At 34.6% G+C, this 23116-nt stretch overlaps 3 protein-coding genes across 3 annotated transcripts; 2 read left to right on the forward strand and 1 right to left on the reverse strand.

The window, feature by feature from the left end:
* Nucleotides 1-1664: 1664 nt before the first annotated feature.
* LOC110639998 (uncharacterized) lies at nucleotides 1665-4447 on the forward strand. Its single transcript, XM_021791132.2, has 3 exons — nucleotides 1665-2429; nucleotides 3783-3844; nucleotides 4043-4447. The coding sequence occupies exons 1-3, from the start codon at nucleotides 2333-2335 to the stop codon at nucleotides 4247-4249; spliced, it is 366 nt and encodes a 121-aa protein (XP_021646824.2). The 5' UTR covers nucleotides 1665-2332; the 3' UTR covers nucleotides 4250-4447.
* A 6197-nt stretch (nucleotides 4448-10644) lies between these two features.
* Nucleotides 10645-17011, forward strand: LOC110639971 (QWRF motif-containing protein 2). The gene is made up of 6 exons (XM_021791099.2): nucleotides 10645-12431; nucleotides 15285-15404; nucleotides 15511-15627; nucleotides 15716-15805; nucleotides 16291-16398; nucleotides 16524-17011. Exons 1-6 carry the CDS (start codon nucleotides 11040-11042, stop codon nucleotides 16596-16598), a joined length of 1902 nt encoding a protein of 633 aa, XP_021646791.2. The 5' UTR covers nucleotides 10645-11039; the 3' UTR covers nucleotides 16599-17011.
* A 2763-nt stretch (nucleotides 17012-19774) lies between these two features.
* Nucleotides 19775-20833, reverse strand: LOC110639956 (LOB domain-containing protein 38). Its single transcript, XM_021791089.2, has 2 exons — nucleotides 20472-20833; nucleotides 19775-20368 (listed from the first exon to the last, which is right to left on the reverse strand). Exons 1-2 carry the CDS (start codon nucleotides 20653-20655, stop codon nucleotides 19920-19922), a joined length of 633 nt encoding a protein of 210 aa, XP_021646781.1. The 5' UTR covers nucleotides 20656-20833; the 3' UTR covers nucleotides 19775-19919.
* Nucleotides 20834-23116: the final 2283 nt, after the last annotated feature.

A 23116-nucleotide genomic window follows, 5' to 3' on the forward strand; every position in this document is an offset into this window, starting at 1 on the left:
AATTAAAATGTTTATAAAAATATAATATATTAATAAAATACTATTAAAAAATTTGAACTTTTTTTATTATTGTTCTCAAATTGTTAGAAATTAATTTGTAATAAATAATAAATTTTGATTTAATTATAGAAAAGAAAAGAAAAAAAAAAGGAAAAGAGAATAAAAGTATAATTTTATTCTTTTTAATGTAAAAATTTTTTATTATAGGCATGTGATTTTTCTAAAATAAAATTGAAGTTGAAATTTTATTTTATTAAATTGAAATTAAGTGTAAAAAAGTAACTGCAGACGGTTGCCAGAATTTATCGGGATATTTAAGTTTTATAGATTCAGAGGCCTATTTAAATATATAATTTTCTCAATAGCAGTCCTATGATGGGTTGCCTTTTCTGCCTTTTGTGGATCTAAATTGGAGGATGAAAAAATTCATTAAAATAAATGTGGTTTTGAATGGGACATGCTGTTTTTGTTGGGCTTTTTGCTCTTGATATAGGGGTGGTTCCTTTTTAACCTTTGGGCCATTTTGTGGGCTAAGCGTAGAATTCAATTAACGAATGCTCGGCCTATCCCATATATTTGTCACAACTCATTTTTATAGGTGATGTGTTTTGGGAGCTGTGGATATTCCAATTTCAAATTATGTGGTTATTTTAGTTGTTACTCAATTTTAATTTATTAAAAAAAATTATTTAACTTTAGTATTGCTTTATGAAAAGTCTTTTTAACTTATTGTAGTAGGTTTTCATGTTATTTTTTTAATTAATATTTAATTAAAATAAATATAAATTATTATTTATTATTTTTAAATATTTCCTAAAAATTAAAATGTTTATAAAAATATAATATATTAATAAAATACTATTAAAAAATTTGAACTTTTTTTATTATTGTTCTCAAATTGTTAGAAATTAATTTGTAATAAATAATAAATTTTGATTTAATTATAGAAAATAAAAGAAAAAAAAAGGAAAAGAGAATAAAAGTATAATTTTATTCTTTTTAATGTAAAAATTTTTTATTATAGGCATGTGATTTTTCTAAAATAAAATTGAAGTTGAAATTTTATTTTATTAAATTGAAATTAAGTGTAAAAAAGTAACTGCAGACGGTTGCCAGAATTTATCGGGATATTTAAGTTTTATAGATGCAGAGGCTCATTCGAGCGGGTTAAGTTCTCCGTGGCAGGTAGTTTAACTTGTAGAAGAAGAACTGAATTGGAGCAGAAGGCAAGAGAACATTGTCCCTCTACGACAGTGCTGAAACTGATTAATTCTTGTTCATTTATCGCTTTTCTTGTTGACCTTAATATAAGAATTTTCGGGTCTGTCTCATAAGCCATTCTTACTTCCATGCTTCAAAGAACATAGCCCATACTGCTCTCTTTAGAGTGTGGAATACAAAAGTTGAGAACTAAATCAAGAAATATGGAACAAATGCCGGTGGCATGTGCCAACTTTTCAATGATAGCCAGCTAGGTTTCTTACTTTTTTATGAAACTGGGGCCTATGATGCACGATTGGTATCTTTCAACCACCCATCCATTGAATTATTTCTGAAAATTTTCACTAATAATTTGGATTTTGAAACTAAGATGGAAAAATGTGATTGCTCATCAGAATGAACAAAATTATAAATGAAAAGGTGTAAATTTCAGTTCCAACTTTCCAAGTTTTCTAATACTCCCTACATTGAAAAAAATTGGAGTTGTGGTGAATCGAACCCCGTGTCTCTAGCAAGCCAAAGGCGCTCTCTACGATATGAGCTGCAGGCCACAACGCTGCGAATGTATCCTGCGGAGGAAAATAAATCTATTAAGACGGCATCGTGTCACGAAGGAAAGCACAGCACTTTGGCAGTTGGCGCTAAGGTTTTCGCTTTACTGTGTAAAAATGTCCCGTGGCTCGCATTCCAGCACAGTTCAAATTCAGCATTAAAGTCTCACATACTTTCCCCATTGGATTGATTCTGCTGCCCACTACAACACGATCCTTATTTACTCCCTTCCTGCATCTTCCAGCACCGAAGAGAATGAGGCTCACATGCTTTCTTTTATTATTCTTCACTTACCACCATAATAAAAGATAATATCCTATACGTTCATTCATAGACATGGCCCCTTGAGTCTCTTTATCTCCACGGATTTTCTGGTCTTCTCTCAATCTTGGGTGACGAAAGGCCGGCGGTTTTCTTTTTTTTTTTTCTCTCTTCTTTTTTGGTCAAATATCTCATGGGTTAAGTTGCTTTGCTTACAAGGGTTTTACAACAATTACTCTTTTTTTGGAGCAATTCTTTTTGCATTTGGGGTTCGAGTTGCCCGTGTTTGTTTCTCATTATGAAGGCTTCTGGGCTCTGGGTTTCGTACTTAGTGGTTGGGACAGCTTTAATGTTCCTTAACTTCTCTTTCGCTACAACAACCTTGTCAATATCTGGTAAATAGTACTACCTAACTGTTTTTTCACTTGTGGGTTTCTGTAAATTACCATATGCAAGGACAATAACTGTGTTTGTGTTCTTATGTCGGCAAAACATCATCTTTCAGAGGGTCTTATCACTTATGAGAACTCATATTGTCGTTATATGTTGTTTTGGTTGTTGGGTCTGAAATTGCATGCCTTTTTGCTTGTGGTAATTTCAGCTGTTTTTATTTGCCTCTCATCAATTTTTAACCGATTGATAATATTACTCTCCTACAATTTGCTTACTCATTTGGGTTTAATCATATACAGTGGAAATTTGATGTATTCGTGAAGTTCAACAAATTTAAAACATCATCATATGCTACTGATACTTGAACTTTAAATCATTATAAATTCACTGAGGAGTTTCCTTTGTATAACTTGAGCTGGCAGTGCTGGTTCTTTCCTACTACCTGCAATTATTATCTAATGCATTTGAATCAATTTTTTTACTAAAAAATACAAGGATTTTTTCTGTGATTGATCACTTTTTGGTTGGACTACTGAGAGTATAAACTTCTTTTTTGCAACCAGAAGGTTGCAACTTTGAGGCTTTCATTCAATAGCAACGCTGTCTGTAGAGTTTTCTCTCAGGATGCTGCATTGGCCCTTGTTTATAAGACCATGAAGAGCCAAGGACATTTTGCTTTATCATCATTTATCAGAACACGTAATGCTTCTGAAATTGGGACTAATTTCATCTGACACCTGAGATAATGCATGGAAGAATCTCTTTACCAGGCATTTTATGGACTAAATAGCAAGTAAAGAGAGAGTCCTAGTTATTTGTTATATTGCAAAAAAAACTACTGCTCAGTTGCAGGTTTCAGAGTCCAGCGAAGTGATTCTTTTTATTGGTGATCTTTTTTCTGTATTTTGCTGTTCTGAATGCGTTCTATCATCTGTCCTCTTCTCAGTGATGCATGATAACATGCTCTGATCTGGGGAGGGAGGAATCGTCATTCATTTGTTCACTTCTTTGCTATTGTTCGCATTCATTGGTCCCATCCTAGTTCGTTTGTTAAATAACAGCGGTAAGTATTCATATGTTTTCCCACTTCATTTAGTTGATTTTTATGTTATATGGGGCCTGTTGTAAACAATATCAGTAAAGCTACAGCCTGCAGAACACATGACAGGGGTGTGGATGTGATGGTAGACCAATATTAACTTGAATCCATGTGTTGAATTCAGACATAAAATGAACATAATTTCAGGACTCATTCATGGCAGAAGAATGGCAAAGCTATAGACTAGGCCAAAAACCACTTACTAAATCACGTTTATTCTTCTTCCAATGATTATGCTGACACCGTTTTATTCCAGATGTGGTCTTCACCGACAGAAGCAGTAGAATGATAATGACGGAAACAAACAGGAAGCTTAAGGTACATGCTCTATACCTATATGACAACAACAATCCACAAAAATCTTTTGATTCAGTCTGCAAAATTTTGGCAAGGCAGTGCATAATCTGTTTAAAGGCCACAATGTGGATTTTTTCTTGTTTCATTTAATCATTAACAAGTAGCAGACTAATTAATTAACACTGGGAATGCTGGGTTTTTCTTTTCTTGGAATTGCAGGAGAACAGCTATAATCGCAAAATTGACAAGAACAATGATGCTCGCAACTTGACTCTAGATGATTACCATCCTATTGATCCAGCTCCAAGTTCAAAGGCTTCCATAAAACCTGGACCCATCGAGCACGGCACTCCCCTGAATCCATATATTCCCAAGCATCCTCCACCAAGTCCTGCTCCTCCCAAGAAGGTCGGCTACCTTAACTAGCTTGCCATTCCATTTCTCCAAATGGATGTATGCTAATAACACGAAGAATTTTAGTTACTTAGTGTGGATGTAGTGTTTTTATTACCTGTTTATTGTATGATCTGCATTAGCCAGCTTAAGTTATCCCTGAAAGGATATTAGCTTATGTTTCTTTAAGGGAATATGACTATTTCTAAGTATGAAATAATTGTTTTCAGATGTGGGATTTTTATGCTTTCACATAAAATTGTTTCCTTTCAATAATTTATACAAATGGAGTATATACACTCAAAAAAGTTAACTTAGGTTTCTTTGCATATTTGTTTATACACCTGGGAACAATGTGATTATTAGGAGAATTTATTCAGTGAAAAGTTCCTTTCCATATTTCTTGCAGGTTTTGGATTGTGTCTAAGCTAGACAAGAATCATAATTGTAAAGTAATTTGGCGAGGGAGGTTTTAGATTCTTGATTTTCTTTTTTTGTTTAGGAGGATTGGAGGAGTGAAGACTCAAACCTAACTCTATTGAGTGAGTAATATGTCTTTAATCATTAAATCAAGTTAAATTAATTGTGAAAAATTACTATGAAAATAAATGGAGATAATTAGTTAAAATTCTATTGTTTATAGCCTTTAACCATAATCTATGACATCAATCTATGACATCAATGGCTGAGGTTAATGTGATGGGCTATGTTAACAACTCTCCATCGGCATCTAACTACTTTAATCATTAATTATGGAACTTTCAACTCTTTTTTTCATCAAAGTAATTGCATCTACATTTCTACAATTACACCTACCTTTTCTTCCCAGCTGTGTAGCAAATCTGTACTAGCTGCTAGGCTGGACAACAGGTCAAATCAGATTGAAATCAGTGATTTCAATTTGAATCCATTTTGATTTTGTTTTTGTTAGGTAAATTCAATGGTTGAATTTCGATTTTTTTTTTCTTTAAATTTGATATTAGTCTGAAATCAAACTGTTTGGTTTTAATATGCTTTCGATGTAGCCCTGGCCGACGAGCCAGTTTTGGTTTGAATCCGCCCAAAATAAAAACCGTGAACCCTCAATGGTTCTAGTTTTAGTTCGATCTAGTCTAAATAGAACATTTCATTACTTTTTTTTTTCAATTTTTTAAATGAAAAAAAAAATTTCAGCCTAAAACCATTCGGTTCTATTTTGATCCGATTCACATACTGTTCGAATCAAAAATAGATTTGATAGTTTTAGTTTCAATTTTGAATCAGCCCTTAACCGAGTCTATTTTAATCCGATTCAAATACGCTTTCATCAATTCAGTCTTTTCTGTTCTTATCTAATTTCAATTCCAAATGAAATCTAACCGATTTTAGTCCAATTTTAACCCGCCCTTATTGGGTCTGCTAGTTGTTACACCTCTTTCCTTCCCATGGTGCTGAAAATCCAACAAATTAAACCACAACTCATTGACTATAAAAACTTCCACTACTAGTTATATACTAACCTCATTATATCACATTTTTTTTTCGTTCTCTTTGCAATATTGACTAAAGAAATTATTCATGATAATGAATAATCGATGTATATGAATAATCCTACATAGTGTACTTTTTAAAACTTTTCCTATTGACGCTATGGATGTTGCTTGCAAATATGGCCTAATATATCATGAGAAGGATAATAAGATAAATATCTAATGGGGAAGTAGCAGGGAACAAGCTAAAAACATGGAGATAGTAATCATCATGGTGGCACTCTGAAAGGGACCTATATATGAATTGATTATCAAGTATGAATAGTTGCTTATCTGTAGGATGACCAACCCAAAGCTAAACCACACCAACAATGAAGGAAAGTGGAATAATCCCTTCACTAACCTCATTGGTTATAGACCCAAAAATTGAAGGGTGTTCTCTTCTTCTTCAAGCTAATTTTATTACCCACCCATTTTCTCTTCTTCCTTTACTATACCATCAATCAACATCTCACCTAGCTAGTGCACTAACTCATCTACCTCATGATCTGTCTCTTTTTTTTTTTTAGAAAAAAGAAAAAAAAAAGTCCCTATAATTAACGAAATAGCTTGAAAGCCATGATGAGAATTGCAAAAGGGAACTCGACTATCTTTTTGAGTCTCTACTGTCACACTCTTCCTTTTCTTCTTTGTGGGTTTGCTATAGTGGAAAGAAAGAAGTATCATAAAGCAATGGGACCAAGACTAAAGAAACAAAGTGGGTAAACTTATTATATTTTAATAAAATTAATTATTTAGTTTATGTATCATAAAAAAAATTCATTATTTAATCTTTTATTTTTAGTCTGTAAATTATTTAATTGCTCAATCTTTCTGTTAATTTTTTGATTAGTCAACGTAGTCAAAGTAAAGGAAATAGTTATAAATAGATACTGAATAGTTAATAAATTTAAAATTATAAAGATTAAATAATTATATTAATTAAATTATATGAATTGAATAATTGAGTTAAAAGAAAAGTTTTGCTTTAAAATAGCAGAAGGAATAAACAGCCGAGGAACTAAAAAAATACTGAAAGTAAATATTATATTTTTTAAAATAAATAATTAAATAATTAATTTTATTAAAATATATTATTAAATAATAATTAAAAAAAAATCATTTCATCCTAACTTTCAGCATGGGCTATGGTACTTAAGCTTACAAACATTACTTATTAAGGTTTAGTTTACTTTAAAACCAATTATAAGATAAAGTAATGCTCAAGTCATGACGCTTTCTAACTCCTAACATTCATCATTTGTTAATAAAGATATGATTTAAACTCAAGGTCATCTTTATTAACGACTTAGCCTATGGATATGGATGATCAGTGGCAGTCAGCCACTGTCTTCATCAACTTTTCAATTTTTTAATCATTTCCCACTGGAAATTCTTCATAATATTTTTTACCTTATATAATAATTAAGGTTAATACTAAGTAGAAGTGATTAGATTTTGTAACTAATTATTCTTTTTTATCATTTTTAACTAATTACTTTGATGACTTGATTTGATTTTATCCATCACTTAAAACTCATCATATCAAGAATCTCACTATTTCATATTGATATCAAAATTTAAAAATATTTTCATAGTAAAAATTATAAACCTTAGTTCACTTTTGGGATTAAATTAGATTCGTCTATTTTCTCTGTATGGTGTTAGAGTTAATTTTATCAATAAATAATGATCACGTACTCTAATTATTATATACTTATTTGATATTCATTTTATTGATTTGGTGTAATATATCAAATATGGGAAAGAAATTTCTATTAACTTTTCAGTGTACTGAGTTTCTCTCACAACATTGCTTGGTGAATGGTATGTGCTTGTCCTTGAGCTGCCAAGAAAGGAACACGAAGAGAAATTTGACATTTTTGTTCAAATTTCTCTAAGCTTGAGGTCTGATCAATGATGGATGTGTTGGTTAAATAGTTGACATTAGTCCTCTGCTATAATTTGAAATGGACATTTGGTTTGTTGTATTATTATGAAGTTTGAATATCCATCGATTACCAACTAATATTATTTTGCATGTCCAAATATTAAGCTTCTATTTAGCATTATTGTTATAATTTTTTTAAATTTTTTTATAATTCACGATTGAGACTCGAACTCAATACCTAAATATATCATGGTTAAAATTTTAGCTATATCAGTAGTTAACAAATTAAGAACATATATATTGAATTTTCCACTGAAGTGGAATGGGATCACGAGAATATTGGAGAATATTATCACATATATAAAACTTAAAAAATGCATGAAAAAATCAAAGGTGATGAGAATCTGCATGATTCAATACACAGCTTTCAATCTTGGAATCATGGCAGGGATCTATGACCGTCCAAACTCCCCAGTCACCAACACACTGGATTAGGGGATTGGATCATAAAAGTTATGCATCTCTGGAGTAGTTGCAGTGGCAGTGGCAGTAACAGTAGCAGTGCCACTGTAAGAAGGCATGGGACCCAAGAGTTCAAGAGCCCATAAGAAAGAAAATGGAAAAAGAAAAAAAATATCATCAGAAACAGACAGCATGGGACGCAGCATCCCAGAAAGAGATGTCTTTTAATTAGCCTTTGTGATGATGATAAGCTTGACATACAGGGGGGTCTTTGCTCCTCCTTTTCTTTTATGTTGAGGAGTGGAGACTTGTAATTAATTAAATCTTGCCTTCATTGGCAATAAAACAGTGTGCTTACCAATCAAGTTTATCAAGTGGAGCAAGATCTAGCTAGTTAATTTACTTCTTTTCATCCTTTTGGCCACCAGGTAATTATGCACTTCTCATAAATATTTCTTAAAATGATTGCTTCATATAAGTAGTGTTCATAAAGCAATATTTCTTCATGATCATCATGTTTCATCATTATATATATAAACATTAATTTGCTCATTTTCATTAAATTCATAATTTATTGTGTGTTATGAAATAAATATTTAATTATTAGATTATTAATTTAACGAAAATTTTATTGGGTCTTTGATAAAAGAAAAGAAACTAAATGATTCCTATTCATATGTAAATTGTACTTAGAGAAATCTTTTTTGAATTGAGTGCTAAAGAAGAAAGGAATTCATCTATAGTGGTCCTTTAGTGCATTGATTTTGCAAGGATGCATGTGTTATTGTCCAACATAAACGATTCTGATATGCATGAGCTACCTCACACTTGTTCATTGAACCATTCATCTTCATGGGCATGGCAAATGGCTGTCCTTAGGACCAGTATTCGACTAAAAAAATTAAAGGTAAGCCCTTTTTCATTTTGGTTGAGATTAATTAGCTTGGTACAGAAGAGATCATTAGCATCTCACTGGCATCATTATCAAAGCAATTAATAATTCCCACCCCACTCTTAAAAGACTTGCTATGCCCATTTGGTTTGCCTGTGATTAATTAATTGAATATGGTTGCTAGTGAATGCATGTATATATGAAGTTACATAATCTGTGGGTGGGTATGAGATTAGAACTAAGATTAGCCAAGGTTAATAGGGTTGGTGTGCAATCTAGAATGGCAGCAATTAATATGAACAACTTTTGCTACCCTAATACCTCTCTCTCTTTCCCCTTTCAATTATTTATCAAGTATGCACAATTTAAAAAAATAACTAATAATTGATAAATAATTAATAAAATATCTATCCGTCTTAATTTGTATTAACTGATAAGAGAATTTTTATCAAGTATATATCTTTAATAGTATGACTGCTTATTTCATAATATAAGAGATAAGTGATTTAAATTTTAATAAGCTCATTGAATTTAATAATTTTCAAAATATTAAAAAAATTAAAGAAGAAAACTTGTGCTTATAATTAAAAAGGATTAAAAAGATTAGGCATAATTGAAAATCAAAAACAAAAATTTAAAATTCTTATATCATTAGCAAAACAATTAATTAGAAGAATTATATATAGTTGGGGGGTGGGAAATAGTTGGTTGGTTAGGAATGAAAAACTTGGTATTAACTTAATTATTAAAGGAGTTGAGTTAAAAAAACTCAAAGGAGGGTGGTGCTCGTCCTTTTCAACATTGGAAGATTAAGGGTTCGTTAAGCTTTGATTGTTGATGACGCAAATGACTTGCTTAGTTTAACTTAAATTAGTTAATAATTACGTTACCCATTTTTCTTTAAGAAACAATATTCATTTTATTCTCAAAAAAAAAAACAATATTCATTTTCTTTAAATAATATAATATCTAGCAGTATTTCATGGGAAATTTTATTTTACTTATTTATGTCTTACCAAACAACCTTCTTTTTTTTTTTTTTTTCCTTCATATGGCTTAGACGTACTTTTCAAACCTTAAACTCATCGTTTTAAATGAGTTCACTGTTTTTTCTCTGAGGTGTGCATTTAATTTAAAATAATTAACATTTTAAATGAAAAAATTATTTTCAACCAAATGACACCATTGACCAATAAAAAAAAAATGTCCTAGGAAATAACTATTTAAAATAACTGTAAAGTCCAAGGGAAAAAATGTCATTATCTAATTAATTATGATTTACGGAATAATTAATTGATAAGAAATGCGTGAAAAATTTGGTCATCTAATTTATTGGAACGAAAGGGAGTGCAATTTGTTAAGCTCGAATTTAGTCTAATCATAAGCCCACCAAAAATCAAAACGGCAGCGCATGCATTTTTTGAAAAAGAAAATTCAAATGCAGTGTCGTTTGCGTAACGTCTCCCCGAAGATTTACAGAACTCAAGCATCCAATTCCACTCTCATTTTAGTCCCTTCACTATCAAACCCACACACTCGCTTCCACGTGGACCCAACCATTATAGCTCCATTCGTATTTCCCAAAACTACCCTCACATCTAAGCACGTCACCCTCGCCAGCGCGCGAGTTTCCTACTCCTATATAACCCGCGAGTAATTCCAAAGTCTTCAATGCCGTGTTTATTAATTTTTTTTATTTAATTTGTATTTAAAAAAAAAAAAAAGAAAAGCCAAACGAAAAAGCCTAGTACGACAGTTATGCTCCCAATTTTCGCCTAAACAGCGCCCCAACAGTCCACACCCTCTCTCGTTGGTGATCGGTAACGGTCATTTTTCCGGTCAATTTCTTTTCTCTTTAAAGAGTTGATTAGAAAGTTGCTTCTTCCCCTTGCAAATTACACTTTATCGCTTACAAATCTCTCTCTGTGCAACTCCCTCTCTTTTCTCTTTTTAAATTGTACTTAAGGAGGGGTTTATGGTGATAAACAGGCACTAAGTGAATGTTAGGGTTTTGGGACAGTGGCCTTGAAGAATGATATGTGAAGTGATTTTTCAATTTTGGTTTCAATAATGGTGGCTGCGGTTTCCACTACAATAAATCCCAAAACGACACCGCCGGCGGCAGCAGCCACGCGAAACCACAACCCAACAAGGCCTCCTCTGTTACCATCGGACCCCGACAATGCTCTCGCTCCTCGCCGCCCCAAATCCCGCGAAGTTACTTCTCGGTACATGTCTTCTTCTTCCTCCTCTTCTTCAACTGCGAAGCGGTCCTCATCGCCGTCAATTTCGCGGCCAACGGGTATGATGACCCCGGTGCCCTCTTCTCATTCCACAATCAAACGGTCGCAATCCGTCGAGCGGAGGAGGTCTACTACACCGCGCTCTATAGATTTGAGAACCGGGAATGGTATTGGTGGGGAAGTGTCGAATGCGCAGAAGATGTTGATTACTTCTACGAGAAGTTTGTCAGTCTCGTTTCAGGGGGAGTCATTCTCGCTTCAGGTGAGTAAAGCGAAACCGGCTCCGTCGCCGATTAGCGCAAGGAAAGGTACGCCAGAGAGGAGAAAAGCTACTCCAATGCCCTCGAGAGGAGCGGATCAGGTAGAGAATTCGAGGCCGGTGGAGCAGCAGCGGTGGCCTGGGAGATTGCGGCAACCGAATTCCCTGAGTAGGAGTGTGGATTGCACTGATGATAGGAAGAGATTAACTGGATCTGGAATGAATATAAATATTGTCAGGGCATTGCAGAGCTCCTTGATGGATAATAGGTCCTCAGTTGAGGGCAGATTGAACTCTGATTCCAGCAATATCGATTCAGAGAATCCCATTGAGGCTAACGGATCCGATGGACAGAGTGATCCTCCTGTAGCTTCTGACACTGAGAGTGTGTCCTCCGGTAGTACTTCTGAGGCTATTAGTAATATTGTTGGTGGTGGACAAGCACAACGTGGACAGCGTGGGATAATGGTGCCTGCGCGGTTCTGGCAAGAGACTAACAATAGACTCCGGCGCCAGCAAGAGCCTGGCTCCCCAGTCTCCAAGACTGTCGGATTGAAAGGGTCCGTACCAACTAAACTTGTTGCACCCAAGAAGCTTACTGATACCCCAGTATCTTCACCAAAAGGAGTTGTGAATGGTAGGGGACAGTTGTCTCCTATTCGTGGTGGAGCATTACGGCCTGCGTCGCCCAGTAAGCTTGGTACACTGTCACCAATGAGGGGAGTGAGCCCATCAAGGATGAGGAATGCTGCGGGAGCTGTGGTGAGTAGCAATTTAAGCAATATGAATAATACGCCTTCAATTTTGAGCTTTGCTGCTGATATTCGGAGGGGCAAGAGTGGGGAGCATCAGATTGTTGAGGTGCATTTGTTGAGGATTTTATATAATCGGTTGTTGCAATGGCGTTTTGTGAATGCCAGAGCTGATACTGCCTTGTCAGCCCAGAGGTTGAATGCAGAGGTATGGTTATGGCTTACTGGACTTAAAACTCAACCTTGTTTTCAAATTGGTTCATATTTTCTTTGTGGCAACTCTGTTCTTTGCTGACCTATAACAGTTGATGCATATAATTTAACTAGTCATATGATTTTCTGTCTTTTTTTTTTTACCTTGTTAAATTTTTTAGTAAGTAGTAACCATTAACATTTTTTTTTTTTTACTTCTTTTTGACCCTGTTCTGCTTTGTTGTTCTTATATTGACTTAAATAGTGAGTGGGAATTGCCATTTTTTCATATCTTAATGTGACGTCTGGAAGTGGACTACTACTAATTTTATAGGAAAGTGGGAAATTGCAGTGAGATTATTTCTTGCATGCTTGTTGAGGAAGGATGGATCAGACTACATGGTTGACTTTTTCAAATTTAGCCATGTTTTCTTTGGTCTGATATATAACAAAGTCCTGCATTCAATGTTCATTTACATTTTATCTTAAAAATAGTTATTTCAAAAAGTGAAAAAGAATTGTGGGATCATTTACAGCTTGCAAGTTTACTCCACAGTGCACATAGCTTGGAAGAGGAGGGGATGGTTAATATAGGTTTATTTTTTTTTTTTTTTGGATGGCAGTAGCATTTAGAGTGAATAGTTCATTTTGGATGTGAAGAAAATCCAAAGATCAGAAATTAAATATTTGGGGGAGAGAGGGTTTTGTTAATGTGGTCATGAAGTGTCTTGGAGCACATAGTTGAAGAAGTTCAACTGCTGAGGCAGTTAGCTGAAGGCAGAAGTTGCTGGTTATTTTGCTTAAAAGGAATAATAGAACAAGTTCTTGAATGATTATTGGAAGACACTCTCATAGAATGCACTTCTTCTGGTATTTGGGTGGTACAAGTGCAAGCAACAGCAGAAACATAAAATGATGATGGGCAGGTTTATTTTTCTGTTGTTAATCAAAACGAAGATCTAGCTAGCCTGTAGATGGGAAGAGATATAAAAAAAAGATGGACTGACTGCTCAGAAGAGGAAAGAAATGGATTTTTTTTTAAAAAAAAAAGGAAATTACTCTTCTTAGATTTTTTTTTTTTTTTAAAAAATTGCTCTTCTTAGATAATTTTATATTTGAACAAATCACATAAGGGAAAATGAGGTGTCATTGATCTCTTCATATTTTTAAATTGTGGTTGGAGATTGTTGCAATTGTATTAAAAAAAAAATGCAAAATGCAATACACTAAATAAAAACATGGAATCCATGATTTACATTACGTATTATTAATCAACTTAACTAGTACAAAATAAAGTGGTGAATACAGATCTAACCTTATCACTGCCAAAAAGTGTGTCCAAGACTAAGAGGATGTTGAGTCTCTTGGCTTTGAGTTTGAGTGTTTTGACCTCAAAATATACTTCCCCTTGATTTTTGCCTTGTTTCCAAGTAAAGACAAACTAAAATTGCATGTGGTCAGAGTTTCAAGCAATGTAAAATTGTAAACTGAAGAAACAGTGAAAATGGTGGCTGGAAAAATTGGGGGAGATGGGAAATATGTTTGTTGGACCTGGCAGAAAAAGAATCTGCCCTTCTGTAGAGTTAACAACTGTTATGGCCTGCATTTTACATTTAACAGCCTTTACTGTTATATAAGCTGTTAACATCCTTCAAAATCCACCACGTAATTGCTTTTTTCTTTATGTAAAATTATGGTTCTCATTGATTATTTTTTAAACAGTTGGCTTAAAGAAAATTTAGTGATTATGCATTCTGTAATTTTAAGATTGTAGGGCACCAATTAGGAATAATATGACAGTCGACACTGCCATAGGGGAAATTGTCACATTTTGGGCTTATCAGTAAAAATCTCTGGTGTTGTTTCCAAAATACATAAGATCTTGATTTCAATTTTTATGTTTATTTGATTGTTACAATGGTAGATATTTGTAGTTCTCCTAGCTTTCCTAATCTCATACATTCTAATTTGTGTGGATATTCTGGGAATTTAGTGTTGAACTTTTATAATATTGTTGGAGAAGAAAATGAGGAAGTGCCATGTGATTTTATTTTAATGATTAAGGGAGGAGGTTAGCATTCACAATAAACTATGATAGAAAGTTGAGAAATTTTATATGTGTAGACTATTTGTCAATCAATGTGATCCTAGAGTTCAAATAAAATTGTATAGCGCTAAAGACATATCATTCACCTATTAGAGCCAGGTTTGAGGCTCCATTTTCCCAATCCTCCCTAAAAGAGTTCAACTAAAATTCTGAAGTATGACTTGCAAATATTTTGTCAGGTGTTTGTAGAAATGAGGATATACTATTAACTATTGATATGGCTGATGAAAATTATGATTGACAAGATGAGCTACGTCTTGCACTGAAATAATGATGTGGGAAATACAGCTTTTTTACACTTTGTTTAAATAATATGGAATACCATTTTTTATTTTTTTCAAGATTTTCCACTATAGTTTCTGGATCAAAGTAACAATTGGTTCCTAAATTCTATGTGAAGATAAGTGTTGTAAGAGCACCTTCTCTGTTATGTGTAGCTTTTGGTTAGAGTATGTTCAAATCAAAATGCATTCAAGGCATAGATATTTAAGTTATCCGGATAATAGTAATATGTAGAGCTGGCCATTTGCAGTTAAAGTACAAGTGACAGCATGTGCATTACAGTTGAAATGCTGGAAATGTCTATTTAAGAGTGCATTCAAGGCGCGCATGTATACAACGATACCTAGATAATAGTAATACCTAGAATTGTCCATTTGTGGAAATACAAGTGATAGTGTATGTAATGTAGTGCAAATGCTTGCCGCTTGTTTTTTGTTTTACTTCTTTGTTATTTTATTTAACTGTTATTCTCTGTATCAGAGAAGCCTGTATAATGCACGTGTAACAAGCTCAAAACTGCGTGAATCTGTCAAGGCAAAGAGAATAGAGTTACAGTGGTTGAGGCAAAATTTGAAGCTAATTTCTATTCTCAAGGGGCAGGTAAAATATGTTGCTAATTTTGGTACATGCATGGTTGTGCTTAAATAGGGCTACACTACTATTGATTTCTCTTTGGCTGTTATATAATTATGTTTAATGACTGCAGATGATATATTTGGAAGAATTGGCACTTATGGACCAGGATTTTTCCCGTTCTTTATCTGGGGCTATTGAAGCTTTGCGGGCTAGCACACTTCGCCTACCTGTTGTTGGTGGGGCAAGGGTAAGTGCCATTTTAAGTTTTGCTTGATTCTCACCACATTGGCATGGAATGGGCCTAACAATTTCTTATTTGCTCACTATTTCTGCAGGCAGATATCCAAAAAGTGAAGGATGCTATCTGTTCAGCAGTTGATGTGATGCAGGCAATGGCATCCTCAATATGCTTATTGTTATCAAAGGTGATTTTCCGCCCACTCTAGGCATAAACTTGGACTGATAATTTCTCATTTTCCAATCATAATAATAATCACTGGCACCTGTTCCAAATAAGAGAAAATGAATAAATTCATACACAGCATTAGTAATGTTGAACAAGCTCATAATGTTTTTGACTGGTCCAATAATGGTTTGTGCTTTCTTGTTGATCCTAATGCTAATGAATGTCGTGCGAGTTGGGTGCCAGAGTCCTGTGATTAATTTAAACAAGGTTTGGCTAAAGGCAGTAAAAGGGCAGGAGAATATTATTTTTCTCACTAGGATGTTTTCATTTCTGGAAAGGATTTCAAATTGCCCCTCTGATGTTGTCTTATTTCTCATTTTTGTTTCCTCTTGTGATTTTGTGGAAATCAATTAATATACATTTTCATGCATTGAGCCCTACATCATTAACAGAAAGTATTTGATGTTTAATTAGTTTATGTCTAAAAGCATCTACTATTGATAGGTTGGGGAAGTAAACACTCTGGTGGCCGAACTTGCTAATGTAGCTGCAAAGGAGCATGCTTTGCTTGATCAATGCAAGGATCTCTTGTCAATCATCTTAGCCATGCAGGTAATCTTGTGTTTGGTTTGACTTTTCCAAGAATTGTGAAAGAATTATAACTCATATAAGTGGTTATCTTATGCTTAGAGCGGCCATGTTTTTTATGATTAAAAGAAAAATCTCTCTATGGCCAGGTGAAGGAATGTAGCCTGAGAACGCATTTTATACAACTAAAACGTGTACCTTCCAGCCTAACAACAAAAGTGTAAAGCTCATGTTTCTTGACAGCCTACCCTAAACGCTAACAACAGACCAGATCTTTTTTCCTCGGATTGAACAAGCCAGATGTAATAAGAGAAGTACCAATTAATGGTCGGTTGCTCTTAAAAGCAGAAGATAGCACACTTGCCTCTTGGCATAAAAAAAAAAAAGGCTATATTATATATGCATAGACGGCATGGAGTTGTCATTCTCAATATTCAGATTAGATTGTATAAAGGTACTTTCTCTATAGGACAGAAAAAAAAATATATGTAAATATGTTCTTATTCAATAGTTCTTGATGAAGTTCGTTCTAACTCGTTTGTGTGTATTTACGAGGCTTGCATTGGTATGGTATCCGCAGAAACAAATTTGTGACACATTATTTTCTGTATAAATATCAAGGCATTGCTTGTCAACATCTGCAACTTGTTTACCTCATTAAATGGTGGGGAACGATTGAAATGAATCTTCTTGAATTGGTGAATCGTAAAATCCAGAATTCCTCTTTATGCACGCCTTATGTTTTCAATGAAGGATGTCTCTCTTCGTCTTGAATTAGAAGGTGAAAGCATGAATATGTTTTTAATTTGGTGGAAAGGATAATTTTATTTTTAATTAGCAGGAAAAATAATTTCCATAATCTATTATTGGGCCTTATCTAGCTGCCTTAGCCTTGATGATTTTACCCATTTGTCATTTCTTTTGTTAAAACCTTTGTTCCGCCAGCTTCCCAGGAGCCTTTTCTCTTTAGTAGATAAATAACCTTATTTTCATTCGTTGGTTCTTTTTATTAAACAAGCACTACGTAAGTACCCTCCCAGATATCCTCTCTGTTATCTGAGGATATTATGTAATGTTGCTTTGTTGGAATGAGATTCTATTTCTGGTAAAAAATAAAAAAAACACTACACGAGTAACAAAGACGAAGGCAGTTGCTAGTGCTAAGTTGTGGAACCCACAAGAGCCACAGGGCACAGCCGCTTCCTAGCAAAAGAAACCCACCAAGGCCTAGCAATCTACCTACCATATACATATCGACCAACCCTTCCCTTCTAAGGAGACAAAGGGTTGCCCAACCAATATTGATATTTCATTCTCATCTGCCTTAAAAGGACACAACTAATTAGTTTGAAGTTGAAATCAAATTTTTAGGAAATTTTTGTAAGAAAATTTTACCTTCAAAATCAAATATTTTATCATTAAATCAATAATTCGATTATTGATGCTAAGAAATTGTGTTCCAATGTGGAGAAATAATTAGGAAAAAAATAACACTTAATGATTGACAAGTCAAATTTAAATTTTTTTTTCAGACAATTTGAAAAATCATTTAATTAAGAAAAATACATTAAACGAGATAAAAATGATAAGAGTCAAGATCTAATGATATGTAAAAAAAAATAATCAAGTCGGTGAAAAATTAAGTGAGAAAATTAAGTCGATCGGATACTGGAGACTCATTAAGATTATAAAATTGAATGAAATTTGACTTAACTAGATTTAATCTTAACAATTCTTGCCTTTTACTTAAATTTTGCATTTAATGCTTAACAGTAATAAGATACTAATTGACCTTCATTTCTTCTCACCGATAATTAATAATTTTATCTGCTATACAAGAATTAATTAATTTTTAGAAGAAATAAAAGTTATTATCTGGTCCTTTCTCCACTTGTATCATCATTAAATCTTAACTGATTTAAGTATCAGCTTAGGGCCGATATGATCCACTTTTGCTTTTACTTTTCATGACCACGCTTAGAAAAAAAGTTGAAATTCATCACATCATATGTCATATGTGATCCATTTTCTTTCAAGTACTGTGACTTTTGTATAGGCACCGAGCATTTAGCCTCGAAGCTTTTGCCCCTTTCGCATCGCCCCCCACTGCCACTAATTTGTACTTTGTACAAGGAGAATGGTGGTGATCCAATGAAGGTGATGTGGGATCCACACTCAGCATATGCCATAAGACGCGGCGACTCGAATGGATTGGAATAATACTAATTTGCTTTTCAAATCATCAATCGTGTCCTTTTCATATATGTTAAACTTTATATCTTTTTTTTTTTTTAATTTTAATTTAAAGATATTTTTTCATAGGTGTTGATGTCGTGGAACCCACTTCCAACGGAGGAGGACTATGAGGGAGGAGGCTGACGTGCACCGCACCCATTTTCCTTTTTTCTCTTCACAAGTTCTAGTTTTGGTTTGGGGACCCCCCTCTCTTACCATTTCAATTCCATGGCAAGTACGCAAATGATCATCTTCTGCTTGGTAACAATGAGACCATGTACCAAAAATCATCTGACTTCATGTGAATGCCACGCTCTTTCGGCAATTCTTGGCCAAATTTTAATCACTCACGCTTGTTTCTTTTCTTAATTTGGGATTTAACGGGTTTAGGGCAGATCATAGGAAGAAAATAATTTCTTCATTGCCCAAGACTCCTGCAAATTCAGAACTCCATGAAACCACATGGATGGGAGAACCCACAACAGACACCAATGTAGTTTGATATTATTAGTAGATTATTATCTCATTAATTTATTAAAATAACAAGGCCATGATTTCTTGAATTGCTTCTTAGTGTATGTAGTTATATACTTTATTCATCATACAAATAAATTAAATTTTTGGTAGATGAAATTTCAGTAGCACTAGCACACAACATACATAACCCTGTTTCACAGAGCTCATGTTTCACAGGGCTTTCTTTTATCTTCGGTACCCGGGAGGAACGCGTGAGAACTGAGAAATTAGCTTGTTTCGTGAAAGCACTTGGGAACAAATAAAAGGAAACCCATTAAGCTTGCTGCCACCAGATGATCCAACCAACCAAAATCGAAGCAAGGTTAGAATTGTAAGTTGCAATTTACATGAACCTCAAATGGGGAAAGGTCCAGAGTCTTTCTGACTTATAGGTGCACCAGAGCAAGTACGTGTCAAACCAAAGGTCTCTCAATCTAAGAGCCACTTGTGGATGGGTCTCACAGCCTATCTCTATCCTCAGATGCCCATAATCTTCCTCTTCCTCTTAGTCCGTATGCATGTACAGGACAAAATCCCCAAGCAAAATCCTCCACAAATTGACAATTCCACTACCATCATTATCAACCCAAAATAATTTTAAAAAGATAATAATAAAACACAAAATCTTCACTGGAAATGTATAGCTCACTTCCAAAAACTCGCCGGGCTAAAATTCCGGCTTCATATTTATATAGAAACAAAAAGTTTACACCGCTACGGTGATCACTCACAGTACAAAACCCTCTCTTTCTCCCTTTCCCCTCAACACCCCCCCCAACTTTTGTTTTTTCCATTCAAATGAACAGATTCAAAAGTTTCTTCCTATCGTTGCCATTGCTCTCAAAAGTCGTCGTCTCTGACGATTCTTCTCTGTAAAACGACACCGCATCTCTGCCTCTCTTCTGTCTCCCAGTTCTACCTGCCGCCACAAGCTTTGGCGTGAGAGAGAGATTGAGATCGGACGCTTGATTCTCCCTAGTGATATTAGCGTACGGCTTCGATTGGGTCCACATGTTTCGTAACTTGCATGCCTCTGCAGAGAAACTGTCAGATGACTCATCGTAATTTGGCGCGAAGACTCCAGTGAGGATGGCCGGTATCGGCCGAAGAATTCCGCCGGAAAGAACCGTCTCCACCGCCGCCTGGCACACGTGCCAGTTCCCGCTCCACAACAGTCCCACCGCTCCGTTTACCGGATTCACCGTTCGCCCGCAAGCCTCAAACAGCAGTGATTGAAACAAAGCTGCACGCAAAAGAAACCAGAGAAAAAAAGCAAGAAAAAGCAGTTCCATCAACGTCTAATAAGTATCAATGCATATATAGAGCTTTGAAATGTATATTTGTACCTGGCCGTTGGGATTCCGGTACGGCGGAGATGAGAGACATAAGATCACTGCGGCCAAAGAATTTGGCGAGGAATAAAGTGGCGTTGCCTTGTGCTTCGGGGGAACTGATCCAGTGCAGGCACGACCTCAGTATACAAGTCTCGCTGCAACCCTTTCGCAGAACTCGGCATCCGTTGCAGCTCATCTCCGCCGTCGATCACCGATTGACCTCCAAGAATAAGGTTCAAAGACTCTGCCGATTTTGATTCCGCCGATTTTGATATCTGATGATTATACAGGGGCGGAGATTTCTTGAGGGGTAAGGAAGTGGAGTGAGAGAGAGGGGCACGAGAGTGAGCTTAGGGGAGTGGTAATAATAATGCAACGGAAGGAAAGGCGGATTTGTTGAATGGGTCAAGTTAAAGTAACTATGGTTGAGTTGAGAACTTTGTAATGAACGGTAGGATTTTAATTTTGGCGTACGGTGGGGTCAAGTTTTTTGTGTTCGTGGAGGCGAATATCTTCCAAACTCTGGGCACGAGCGGCTCCGGGTTTTCGCGTCGCTTGTTCAGCCAGGTTCGCACCGTTGGATTTTAGTTATTTGTTGATGTGTGCCGTTGGATCTTGTTGCCTTTTAATTTCTTTCTTTTTGTACTTTTTATTCATGTACGGGTACGAAGTCTAGCCGCCCCATACAAGTGGATAGTGACACCGAATTAGGACTTGCGGCCTCTTTTTTTTTTTTTTTCCCTTCAAATTAGGTCTCCACAGAGTCCAGTTCTCTCTTTCCTCGTCTCTTAAAAAAAAAATAAAAGAAAAAATGGAATTGAACAATACTTTCTTGAGATTTTTAATTATTTTGTGAGAAAAAAAAAATGTCTCGAAAGAGACTAAACGCAAATAATTAGGGAACAAACAATCCCAATAACATCATGAAGTAATCAATAATTTAAGCTAAAAGGAGTAAGTAATAAGTGGATTTCAATTGACCATTTGTACACTTCATTCACTAATCAATCCGCATAGACATTTGACTCATCATAAATATAAGAATTCCAAAAACTTAAATCCAACATCTTTTTTATGGCAAAAACAGAGAATGTGGATTGAGATTTCTGTTAATATAGGCTTATTTTGATTTTTTAGCCATTTTATATTTTAAAATTTTGTCTTTGTTAATTCAACATTAGAATTTCATTAAAAAAAAAGAAAGGATTTATTATTGATTTAACAACGTATGAGATAATAATTTAAAATTTGATAATTTTTTTTAAAATTAAGCAATGGATAATATTAAAGCAAGTAAAACTATAAAATGAAACCTAAAATTCTGAATCCAAACATATTAGAATTGCCTTAGAAAATGAAATTATATATATAGGCATCAGAATGGATATGATAAGGATAAGCTAAATAAGCTATTAGAGGAATCTTTTTTATCAAATGCCAAAGCTCAAGAAATCCCCTCAACTTTTCTTTCATGATGCCTTATTCACGTGCAAGTACCCGATTTAACAATTCAAAAGCTTGCTACATGACTATGAACTCTATGCTCCTCCCCACATGAGGATATAAGCATCTATATAATATAAGCATCTTTTCTTTCATTACATAACGTCTAATATGGATATGAAATCCTGTTTATAATAACACCCCTTTCACTAGTTAAAACGAAAATATTGAATATATTTTTATTACGGCACCAAATTAGTGCTCAATTTTGTTCCAGTCTTTTACCCAACATCCTATCCATCTATTGGGCCACTGCGGGGCCCAATTCGCTTGTTAATTGGAAGGAAAACCATAGATAATCGAGGATGTTTTAGATGGTTGATTAAGTTGAACTACAAAGGATTTTGACCTGGGGTGATTCAACAATCCCAAAAGCTTGAAGTTGAAAGGGATTATGCATAGCTAACCCCAACTTGTTAATGATTGAAACTTAGCTCTGTTGTGTTGAATTGAGCGGCAGTCTGGGCTAAAATTAGCCTAGAGTGGGCACTAATGGAGTTGTGGAAACATAGTATACGATTAAAAATACTGTAAGGCTGATCCAAGAAAATATCGTATTTAGCCCGAATTCTGTGAACTTGCATAACAGCGAGCTTTTGGCTACTTGTTTGACGATCAAGCATGATACATCTACAATTGGCCAGCAGAATTCCTAGTTCCTAGAATTCATACTCGCTTGATGTTTGATGGGAATGGGAAGGTATTAAAGAACCAGCTACGTTGCTTTTTTTTTTTTTTTATCAACGCTTTGGTTTTTTTAATGGTTATTGATGCTAGAGCAAATATAGGGCTTGTTGACCATACCAAGATTGTAAATGGATCCAGCATATCTAAAGGCATAAGGAATGCAAAATTATCATGCATGCCTCAGTCACGAACATATAAGAAATCCACGATCTCTCTTAACATTCATGATAACCTATATAAACCCTATTTGCCTGAAAAAGAAATCACTCCACAAGTATAAACGCATGCATATTCACCAATAATATATGTACCTATACCGGCTATTACAGGCAGCATATTTTAATTAAGGAAACCCTACCATAAAAACAACTTTGATATGAGGGATGAGACATTTTACATTTTAGCCTTATTATAGCATTATTCCATTCGTTTATTTCTCCTCTTCTCCTCACTAACTTAATTATGGA

The sequence above is a fragment of the Hevea brasiliensis genome, chromosome 12 (genome assembly GCF_030052815.1).
Source record: "Hevea brasiliensis isolate MT/VB/25A 57/8 chromosome 12, ASM3005281v1, whole genome shotgun sequence".
NCBI lineage: Eukaryota > Viridiplantae > Streptophyta > Magnoliopsida > Malpighiales > Euphorbiaceae > Hevea > Hevea brasiliensis.